The following is a 12,089-nucleotide window of genomic DNA, read 5'->3' as shown; positions in this document are numbered from 1 at the left end:
GCATCTTTTTAAAGAGAGGTTCAAGTAATAGACTATTGACAGCATGTATTTTCTTATCATTCAGATGCTACTTCATCTTTTCAAAGAGGTGTTCTGCGTTCAAAGTAATGCATTGTGGCATTCATACTTTTAAATGTTCCAGAATGATTTTCCACAAGCTAGTCTTTGTTGCAAACTTTGTCACAAGCACTACAATTACAGAGTAATTGATAATACAAGAATCGCGAGATAATATTTTCTGAATGAGAATAATGGGTTTCTGTTGTTAACATAATCTTTTGTGCATAATAATGACTTTTTTTTCCGTTCATTCTGAAGAGAACATAGCAGTTCTGCTGGCTGAAAGATGATTTATGGGGAGGCCTCTTACAGGCGCCGCAGAAGCAGGTTATGAACTAATGAAAATCATCTCTCTCCTCCGTCGAGGGCTGTGTAACGTGATCAACGCGGGGGAGAAGGGCGTCAGTCTCTGACTTCCTCAACCCTCAGCTCTTTCGCTCTGGCTCGCCAACCGATTCAAACAGCGCACTTCAAACGCCTGCTTTGATTTGCAAAAAGTCAGACAGTTGTTCTCCCTTTAATTTGATTCTGGCCGCATTAGCTTATCACCTGGCGCTCATCCATTTGGAGTGTAACCTTCAAGCCCTTCGTGAGACATGTCAGTGTAAAACGATCCTCAGTGATTCGAACACACGGCGCTCTGGACTAATTCCAGGTGACATGACGTCTGTGTGGGACCATGAGTCAGTGACCCTGGTATTCGCGGCCTCATAATTAAATACACAAGCATTATTTTTCTCTCGCGAGCTGTGGGAAGTTCAGGCCAAAATGCAATCTAGCCCCTCTCAATGGACATTCTCACCATTTTTGGGCTTTTCAAACATAGTGAGAGGTAAAGATGTTCTGCAAATTAAGTGACACCTAAAGTCTCATTGTGTGCTGAGGTTTATTAGCTGTTTTGGGCAGCGAACTTGGTTTTGTTGTGTTGGTCAGTGAAATGTTTTTGTTTTTGTGAACCTAGGAGGCCATGGTGTAGGTGGTTAATTTGGTACCCCTTACAGATGTCTCATGTTTATTTTAGCAGATGGTAGCGTTGCGCACCTGAAATCTGTTTAACATGTTGTCCTGTTTTCCTTTTGAAATGGGTTTTTTCGCCATTCAAATGCAAACAGCTAGTAAAGACTGAACTCGATGATGAAAAAGATATTTAAATCCTGCTTAGCATTAAAAGTCATGAGGAGCTTTTGCACTTAAATGGCAACTAACCCCCTTCAAAAACAGCTTACATTTCAATGTAGCTGACTGTAGAATTTCTACATTCAACATCCTGCACTGTTTTTGATTTTAGGTATGAATGAAACAAATTAGCACCAGGGTTGAACAATTAGGACGGCCTGTTGAACCGGGGTATTTCAGGCCAACCAGAACTGTCACTTGCATTTTCGGGTGATAATTTTACATTTATTGATCTTGAACATCTATTGTTTATTCTTAGCACAGTTACACAATTGGGTCATTCCGTGTCAAATCAACCAAATCTCAGAACATTTTTTTGATTTTGTCAACATTTAAACATGTATGGTGATGAAAGCCAAAATAGTAAATGTCACAGGTGTATATTTACCGAGTAATTCACTGTTTTGTAGAGGGGGGTGAAAATTAAAATTTTCGCTTGAGATTTGGAGCCAAATTACTGGAGGGGAAAAGTGACTTCAGAAAGATGGCATCATCGTTATTTTTACACAGAGATTGGTAGGTCTATTAGTAAAATCTTTAGACTTTAGCAAATTTAGTCTCATTACATGCCAACGGTGACCATTCAAAATGGGGAAAAAGCACTTTTTAAGTTTCTAGCAATATTGGAATTTAAGTATAGCCTCAAGAGTAAATTGTTAAATTGCGCACATTTTCAGTGGTCAAAAACCAAATGTGGGTCACTTTGCATATAGATACTACTTTTCTTTTAAAGAGGAATGTCTGAAGAACAAATAATGTAGAAACTACAAATGAATCTTGTTTTAAATTGTAATTTTAACCCTCCTCTGCAAAATAGTGGATTAATCTGTAAATATACATTAGTGACATTTAATATTTTGGCTTTTATCACCATACGCGTTTATCTTTCTTCAGAAAAAATATCGACAATATCAAAAATCCGAGCCAGGGACTGCTGGTTGAGTTGACACGGAATGACCTAACTGGTTTTCTGTGAGGTATTCAACATTGTTCTACTGATTTGTCACCAAGATAATATTTAGGCCTAACTGGCTAACATAGATTTTAGGTTATGTCAAAATAGCAAAATGGACTTTTACATTATTTACACTGCAGCTGTATAATTTACAGGCTTGCTTGCATATTTTCTTTTGTAAAGATAAAATGATCATTTCAAAAAAAAGGAAAATGTATATACTCTATCATAGCCTGAGGTTGTGTTTTTGAAAGAAGTTTCTTCTGCTCATCAAGTCTGCGTTTATTTGATCCAAAATACAGTAAAACCAGTAATACTGTGAAATATTATTACAATTTAGAAGAACTGTTTTCTCTTGTAATGTATCGTTTGCTGCATAACAACAAATAACAGCACTTTAAAAAAAAAAATAGAAATCTGAAATTTACATTTAGAAATGTATGTACTACCACTTTTGATGAATTTAATGTTTGCTTGCTGAATAAAGTTACTACTTTCTTTAAAATCTTACTGACCTCAAATTTTAGAACAGTAGTGTACATGAAAATACATTTTCCTAGTACAAATAAAAATGCATTTCTAAAAATAAAATCACAATTGGGAAACAGAAGGTATAATACTGATCGACAACTAATCTGAATATGTCTGTGGTGGTTATGGCCCCGCATACACCCCGCTTTCCAAAGAAATGGTGCTCCAGCAGTGGCTGCCTTTGTGTCATGTGGTCATTGAGTTTGCTCTGTTTGAAGTCTAGGGCTTTAGAGTCGTTGCAAAAGATCCATTTCTAAGATTCATCCCTCATCTTTACAGCAGCAAAGGTTTTTATTAACCCCATCCACAGGGGTTCAGGTTCACTCAGGAAAGCTTTTTGTATTATGGGAGCAAACAGTTCTCCACTGAACATGTTTTGATTATAGTGAGACACTCATTTTAGGAGAATCGTAAAATAACAATTCAAATGGGGTTACTCAAAAACAATACAGTAGCACACAAAAAGAGTTTCAGTGGTGATAAATGGAGGTGGACAGGAATAGCGCGCTGGGTCAGGTCAGGAGAACACACTCGCTCACATATGTGCTGAATGAGAAGCGGCCCTGTGCTCGCAGGAAAAATGCTAACTCTTGAGACCTTTACCGCTCTGTGAGGCATTACGCATGGCCCAGGTTGTGTTAGACAGTCACGGTGTTTATATAGATGTGAGATTTCAGACTGCACGCTGATGGCACGTTTTGTGTTAGGAGTGCATGTGCAGGAAATGGCAAACCTTCCCCTATGTCAAATAAAACTTTTATTTATCATCTTTTGTATATTGAGATGATAAAAATGTAATATGATATTTACATAATATATATATATATGTATGTATGTATATATAATATTAATGTATGAGAATCTTTGGCTTAGGGTTAGTTGCTTGTAATTATGCGTAATTTACTGTTAGTGCTATAGTAAGGACACAGGGACACACTGTAAAATAAAGTGCTATACCAAAATGATGATTGTCATCATCATCTGATTCTCGTGTTGTTTCAAACCTCTGTGACTTTATTTTGTCTGTAGAACTTTGTGGAACTGAGAATATTATTAAAATATATTTTACAGAATGTTCATGCTGCTTTTATAATGAAATTAAACAGTGACCAGGGGCATTTAAACTCAAAAAGCTGTCCATTCTTGAATTGTGCTCTTTTTTCCAAGTCTTCTGAAACAATGCAAGTTTTGTTTATTTATTTGAGCAAAATTTAAGTTGATATTCATTGAAAATCTTCTCCTTTGCTATAGATCTCAGAACTCATTCACACTTCGACATATTCAGACATTGGTTATGACACATGAGAACGAATAACGTAGTGTCGTTGACGTCAAACCTGGCATAGTGCCTGTTTTTTCAACACCTGGTAGTGAGAAATGTGAGTAATGACTGAAATTGCTGTCACAAATCTTTTGTGTGACCTCACAAGACTGGCATGATTAGTATGGGCTATATTTATGGCACGTTAGTGAAACTTTTTGTCCTCCTTTGGAGTTCGATATCCCCAGTTGCTTTTGTTGTATTGAAAAGTGCAGCATGGACAGGAAAGGAAGTCATACAGGTTTGGAAGACATGAGAGGCCAGGTTAACTGTGTTGATATTCACAACAGTTATTGAAGTTGTGTTAAAGGTCTTTCCTATATTCAGCAACTCTGACTTTGAAATGTCTTAAGGGATACATTTGATTTCAGTTGTTAATAGCTTTATAAATGCAGTTCCTGGATCTACCAGACAGCTTTTCTCTTTGCTTAATGGAGCTGGCATATGGACCATAAAGCCGTTGGATGAGTTCTTTTCTTCAATCAGTCTCTCTCAGGATCCACTGGGAAAGTTAATGATGGAAGTCTCGTGCCCAAGTTTAGGCTATAAAGTCATTGTTTTCCTATCAGATTCTAACTGTACTCTTACCCAAGTCAATCGGCGAAGTCTTTACTGGTGATCAGAGCATGTTTGGGTGCTTGATTTCCTCGCCCTGCACTTAGCACTATGTGTTGCTTTCATCTGTGAGTAACATGACCTGCCAGGAAGGAGCAGCCAATGGAGAGAGTAAATGTGTGTGTGTGTGTGTGTGAGAGAGAGAGAGAGAGCAAGAGAGAGAGGGAGGGGAGTACGAGTGGCCAAACAGTGTGTGTGTGTGTGATAGTAGAGTGAGATATGCAGCGAGTTAGATGTGTGGTAGTAGAGAGCTGGCAGCTGCAGTCAGGCTGAGTTTAAATGTGGCTAAGCGCCTCTCGCCGCTGCGGCGTGAAGCAGGGAGTCAGCGAGCCGACTGCCGCTACGGCCACAACCATGAAACACTCCCACTCACAGAGGATGGACTACAGGCTGCTCAGTAAGTCACGCTTCAACTTTACCATACACACAACAACAGGCAGTGCTGTCACTTGTGGAGTTATTTTCAATATTGTTTCAATGGTGCTGCTCTGGTTGCTAGAGCTTGGTGTCAAGGACTGAAGTGCTTTGTTTTTGTGCTGTATAGAGAGTTAATCATGTACTGTACTTTGGCAGCCCAAGGTTTTTGGTGTATGAGACTAGAAAAACACCAAAAACAACCATAGAAATACTGTGAAGTTGATTTTTAGTAATATTTTATGTCAGGTATGTAATAATCAACAGGGAATATGTCTTAATGTTTGATTCAGGTTGCATAATTTGTTTGTGTTGAGAGCTGGCAGCTGTAGTCAAAAAGTCATACGAGTTTGGAACGACAACAGGAATTAGTGATTTTCCCTTTAAAGGATGGAACATATTCCGTGTTTATATAGTAGTTGTATGAAGAAAAAAAAAAGGTCTGTGTAAATAGAAGATGGAAAAATAAGTACATTATTTTATTTTATTTTATTTTAATACGAAACTGAGCAATGAATGAATTAAATCGTGTGTGTAGTTTAATGGTACATCCACACGTTGTATTGAAAGTTTTCTATTTTTCTTGGTTGTGACGTTCTGTAGGCTTTCATTCTTTTGATACACAAAATGAAACATGCTGCTCAAGGTTATTTTGAATGAATTTTTTTCTTGCGTCTTTTCAAATATTTTTCTGGAGGTTGTAGAAGAGTCTGAGGGCATTTACCTTCATAACTCACTGAATACTGCAAATCTTTCTGCTAATGTTTGGCACATGAAGCATTTATGGGTATACTGTATGTTCATGTATTATTAATGTATAATTACTAAATCACCAGAGAGGAAATTTTACAGAGCATTTAAGGGAGTGTCATAAATTTTTTTTTTTTTTTGTGATTAAATACATTTTGTTACTGTTGCCCTCAGTCTTCCCTACATGTTCAAGACAGTCAATGTAATGTTTTTATGGTTTATATAGGTCTTCTGTCATCCTAGTTAGTTACAGGTTAGTTATTTTGCAGAACCACTTTCTATTAATGATTTATTCTCCATAGGAGATGGGATACTAGGGATGTTATTGTAAGTCTAACTCACTGGTCATAAATCATACATGCATAAGCCAGAATATTTCTGTCTAAGACGAAGGCACTTTTCTCCTAAAGCTCCTGACTGATTTTTAGACTGGCTAATGTGTCAGCGTCATGTCTAAATAAATAAATAAATAAATCCTTAGATAACTTCTTTTCCTGTTAATTGTATATTACACTGTGTGTTTGCATATGCCTAGAAACATAAACGTGTATTAAGGCTGGTTGACTCTGACAAAAATGGGATTGCACCTACAAGCGACGCTTTAATCAGCACTTTTCACTCATTTGTTTAATGCAACAATTATAATTTTTTTTAAATTTGTTGTGCTCCTCTTGCATATACACACGTGCAGCCTCAGCTGATCTGTGCGTCCCGATAGCAGGATCTCTGCCGTTGTTCACAAAACGAGCGCTGCTTCCTGTCTGCTTTAGACCTGCACCATGAGTGGCCCATGCATAAAGATCAGGACAGCTCATTCACAGCCTAATACAGTGCATTCATTTCCCTCCATTTTGCTTCAAAAGATGCCATGTGCAAAGAGAAAAGGACACAAGGCAGATGCATGTGATGGCTAATGAAATGCGAATGAATATGAGGCTGCATATTTGCAAAGATTGATGCGCCTAAAACTTACCTCAGAAAAACTCTGTATTACTGGCCATTGGTTCAGTTTGAAGCAATACGAAGACAGCACAGCTCAGGTTTATTAAAACTTAAAGTTTTGATTTTTTTAAAGTAGTCCTTTTGTAATTGCATTTCCAAGCTGAACTGCAAATAATTTGTTCATATGCAAGTGAGCTGCTTACCTAGACTGCATACAGCCTTGAAACTTTTATTGCCTATTCATAAAATTATACTGTATACATTTAATCTGTTATTTGTGAGCATTTTCCTTTTATTGGGGTATTGTGCCATTAGCTTAGTGACATGCTAACACCAAAACATAAAGCATTTCAAACCGAGGTTTTGATATGAGTGTGTACTAGAAGCACACTCTCAAGTTCTATCAGAAGACTAGACTGAAAACACAAATCAAACGGCACTCTCACTCTGCCCCTCCTGTTCCGGCGGTCACCATGGCGGCGCGTTGAGCCGAAGGAGTCTGCAAACACTGCTTTTGACAGCTGATGCTATCCAGACAAGCATGATTCACAGTATTTATATTATTTTTGCTTGACCTGCCCTTGAATGCTACACCAGCATAACCGTTTTCTGATCGTAATCTCAGGCGAAAATGGAGTAAACAGTGAAGATATGTAAATATATCGAGACTTAATGAAAAATGCTGTGCCCGGTGATGTTGAAGAAATGATCCATTAGTGTCACGGTATATGGGTTATTGGGAATATTTACAACTCTGGCCCTGATGGCGCCTTCCACTTTTACTAGACTGCACTGATGAGACTGCAGTGTCACACAGTGTACATTATCAAAGTTATTTGTTTTGTCCTTTGCGGTACTCTCTGCTTCTTTATAATTACCATGTAAATACTGTGCTTTATTGTATTATGAGTGGTTTATCTATGTCTGTGTTTATCTTCCTCCTTTGCACTGCACTGTACTAAACACAATTATCACCAGCTCTGTCTTGCGGGCAATAAAGACTATTGATTCATATGTTGACGCAAAAATGGTTGATTGAATTTATAAATACCATTTTAGGGGCATGTAATGTCCTATATAATGGCTCTGTTCTAAACCTAGTGGAACGACTCGCTGCCTACTAGCTATATAGGCAACTGCCTTCTAAGGCAGCATCATAAATGCAGTGGACCCTCATAAGTAACCAGTGTCTAGAATTTGTGCATCACGCAAATTTCGTCAGCACTTTATTTTGCAGTTCTGTTCCACTTGTACATACTAGGTATTTATTATAGTGATTACAATAACTGGGTAATAACTAGGTAATATCCCTGAACTTACCGCTAAACCTTAACCCATGTAGTTGCCTTATATTACCCATTACTTTCTCAGGTAAGTGCATTGTAAGTACACACACTGTAAAATAAAGTGCAACCCAAATATCTCTACTTTTGGTTCAAAGTTCTCTGTTTTAATTCCATTTTTAACTAAACTTTCCAGTATATAATACATTTTTATTAATTATCAATGTTATCCACCACCATTTATTTTTCTGAGCTTCTTGCAGTGCATTCTGCAATTCTCCATGAAGGATGCATGTAAAGCTACCTTAGATTAAAGCCAAGAAGAAGAATCTAAGTAATAAGATACCTCTTTGGTGGCATTTTCCTTCTGTTTCAGAACAAGCTTTGTGCTGGGTAGCCAAAACCCACTGGGCAAAGGCCATTTTAATTAAAATCCAGTTGTCTGTCCTGTCTATGCTGTACTCAGTATGATTCTGTTCATACACTGTTTGCTTATAAAAGAAAGTCACTCCATTAGGTTTGCGGAACTTGCCACCAAATTTTGAGAGCACATCTGGTTTATATATGATATTCTCTGTTGTCAGTTACATCATTGATGCACATCTGGTTATTTTTTGCTTTCAACCACTAATGTTAAGACTTGCAATGTCTCTCATGTTAAGATAAGAAAATGGCAGAAATTAGGGTATATGTTGGTCAGAGAGGGCCATTAGGTTACCTGTCCATACAGGTGTTATTCAGTAAACTCCACTGTCTTTGTCTCTCTCAGAACGGCAGCTGTGCAGCTCCATGGCCAACTCCAGCATCCTCCCGTCTGCCGTGACGGGCATCAGTAAGGAACTAGCCGACCTGCGGCACCTCATCCAGTTCCCAGAGGAGATCGCCACCATCCTGACAGAGCAGGAGCAGCAGCTGTACCGCCGCGTCTTCCCCCTCGACTACCTCAGCTTTCTCACCCGAGACCTGGGAAGCCCAGAGTGCCACAAACGCCACCCGCACCTGAAAGCCTCCCTGTCCGCCCCCATCATGCCCACTCAGAATGATCACCAAAACACAGTAGAAGACCTCGTCACAAGATTCAACGAGGTGAGCATTTATTAATAGTGCAGATTCACAACAAAGTGAATGTAAGGGCGGTAGCTCTGGAAGAGAAATCGAGTTTGACACAGAAGGACATTTGTCATCGTTGCAGCAAAGGCTAGTCACAGGTGTCTGTTCTATTGCCTGTTTTACTTGGATCTTTTCACATTCACAGCGTGTACCTACTTATCCAAACAGATGTGAGTTTATTGCAGTTGTCTTAAATATTTGATACGAAGAGTACCAGGGGAAAATTGTGTTTCTCCTTTTGAATGGGCCTTAAAGAAAGTGGAATGATGTCATCTTTAAGGTGCACGCTTGTCTTTAGATCAGCTGGTTTTGATTTTAAGAAACTAAATGGAGATAAAATGCATACTTGTCATTGTTGGCTGAACTCTTTAAGACTTAAAACATGAAAACTACAAATATTGAATCATCAAAGCTGGTTATATTTCATGTAAAAGCAAGAATCTAGACAGGTTATGACTGGGAATAACATGAAATGAAAAGATTTGCAGATGCTTACAGCCCAGACAGTCAGTGCTAGTTACGCAAGACTCACAACTCAGAAAAGTGACCTTCACGTTGTGGAAATCAGTCTTATATCTTGTCAAGTAGCATAATGCTCTAAGGAGTCATCTTGAATGCAGTTCCTTGAAAGTTTCTGCTTTACTTTCCATCACCTAGTCGATTAGAAGAAACATTGACGGTTTCCTGCTTGAAGGGAGTTTTCAAGATCATAGGCTTCGATGTGGTGATGTAACACTATCACAGCACAAAGTGAATGCATCACATAACACCCCTCCCAGCGTTAATCCTAGTGTCCTTTGCGAACAAGTCACGGATTCCTCCTTTAGATGGATTTGGTTCGCTCTTTTACCCTAATGTTTCCTGTGGACTCATTCGTGCCCCAGCAATGTGTTGTGTTATTTTGGTTATGCTGTAACCCACATAATACATCCCTGAAGTGTTGCCACTGGGTGTCCATGCGTAGCCCAGGGTTTGTGGTCTGTTGTCTTTGTTGCGGTCAGTTGTTTGTGGTCTTATTCAGACAGTTGACCGGCGGTCGCCTTTGAAGCCCCTTCCAGGGTGCAGTGTCTCTGGCAACTCTTACGTAAGTTTTTAATGTGTCAAATCTGCTGTCCGTTCGTTCACTGCTGGCTGGCCGGCCTGTGCAGTAACTCAAGAGCAGCAGTCTGACCGGTGGAATCCTGGCAGAGTGACATGAGCTCCAGTGTACCGGTTCCCTAGTATTAAACGTCCCTGACCATCCGGGCCCCGGCAGAACTGTTTATGTAACTGACTGACTTTCTGTGAGGTGTTTTTAGCTACAACACGCCATCGCATAAATATTTGTGCTCAAACTGATTGCTGTTATGAGCGCTCAGGACTAGAGACGGTCGGAATATGTGACTTGGTGTTTAAAGAAAATGTGAGTGGTGATTGACCGTACAAAGGCTCGACACCACAATACTGAGGTGTTCTGGGTGGTTGCCAGGGTGTTGCTATGCAGTTGATGCACTGTAAAGGTCATTGCACACAATTTTTCGCATGTAAAAAAATAAATACGACCTCACGTTGTCAATTACGTTTACACACTGCCTCCAAAACTTTCGTCCGTCATAAAAAAATTCAGATCAGGTTCGATTTTCTGCGTTTTGGCATCCGTAACAAGCATTTTGATGGGAAAGGATGACGAATATGAAAAAAAACCCTGAAAAAAACGCACATGAAAATGTTGGACTCAGTGTGCAAGGACCTTTAAAAAAAACTGTGAATTTTCTGTCAGGATATTATCCATAATTTTATGGAAATATCCGTTTCTGTAAATGCAATGCTGTCCAAAATTCCAAACCAGGTAAAACACCTGTAAAAATAAATTTATATGGAAAATTCCTATCTGTTAATAAAAAACTTTTTTTTTTTTTTTGTGTACAGTGTTTTGAGAGGTATGAGGTTGGTAGGAAGTCCTGGGTGAGTGCCAGTGTATTGCTATGCATTTACTGTTTTTAGCATGCCGCTGTGCAATTGCTAAGGTATTCTAAATGATGTTCAGCATGCTACTATGCGGTAACTGGGATCTCCTCCATGGTTGACGCTGCATTGCTGTGTGGTTGCTGAGGTATTCTGAGTGGTTTTTAGCATGTTGCAATGCAATTGCTGTAATTGGTCACCACACAGTATTATACTTTTCAAAGGGAAAAAACCCACACATGATTTATTTTTCCGCATATTAAAGTGACATGAGAAAGTAACATTGGAGGTGTTATTTTTTTTCTTAGTTTCTGTTTTAAAGCAAAAGTTCATCATTTTCTTGCCCTCATGGTTGTTCTAAACCTTTACAAAAGGTTATACACAGAAGTTTAGCACAAATTTTGAACCAAGTGTCCTGTGTTAAATTTCAAATGTGTCTCACACAAACCCAATGTTTTATTTCAGAAAACCTGGAATATACAGCTGTTGTATGGATCACTCTCTTGTTATCTGTGTTAGTGTTATGGGGTCCAGTGGGCTCAAATCTACATTTGTGCACTCAAATCTTCATTTTTCTTGGAAATGTAAATGAAATCATGTTTGAACTCCTGAGTTTAAAGCTAGAGATTTATGTTATACAATCAGCAGTGTTTCTTCCAAATATGTGATTATACACCAATAAAGTGAGAGAGGAAGGTATGGAGATCAGTATTTTCTCAGGTTTGGGCCTCAAGCTAAAGTGTGTGTTGTGTGTTTAGGTGAGCTCATGGGTGACCTGGCTTATCCTGACTGCTGGGTCCATGGATGAGAAGAGAGAAGTCTTCTCATACCTTGTCCATGTGGCAAAGTGCTCCTGGAACATGGGCAACTACAATGCGGTCATGGAATTCTTGGCAGGTCTCAGGTATGGCATGATGCCTTGAATGGCTTGGTTAGAAAATAAATAACCCTTTGAGAATAAATGGCCCTCTCTGTTTGTATTGTGTGT

At 38.8% G+C, this 12,089-nt stretch overlaps 1 protein-coding gene across 7 annotated transcripts in view; it reads left to right on the top strand.

Annotated features, from left to right (window-relative positions):
- plce1 (phospholipase C, epsilon 1) overlaps positions 1 to 12,089 on the top strand; it is a 75,451-nt gene that overhangs the window by 34,699 nt on the left and 28,663 nt on the right. For 6 of the 7 annotated variants that reach the window (XM_058793311.1, XM_058793312.1, XM_058793313.1 and 3 more), the window contains exons 4-5: positions 8,817 to 9,133; positions 11,860 to 12,005. In XM_058793311.1, the coding sequence (XP_058649294.1) occupies positions 8,817 to 9,133; positions 11,860 to 12,005 (463 nt within the window). Of the gene's footprint in view, positions 1 to 4,874; positions 5,056 to 8,816; positions 9,134 to 11,859; positions 12,006 to 12,089 lie in introns of those variants that run through there. The other variant, XM_058793316.1, reaches the window with a different exon arrangement.

Source organism: Onychostoma macrolepis, chromosome 12, assembly GCF_012432095.1.
Source record: "Onychostoma macrolepis isolate SWU-2019 chromosome 12, ASM1243209v1, whole genome shotgun sequence".
NCBI classification, from domain to species: Eukaryota; Metazoa; Chordata; class Actinopteri; order Cypriniformes; family Cyprinidae; genus Onychostoma; species Onychostoma macrolepis.
The sequence above is the reverse complement of the archived record's forward strand: the minus strand, read 5'-3'. Positions and strand labels throughout refer to the sequence as shown.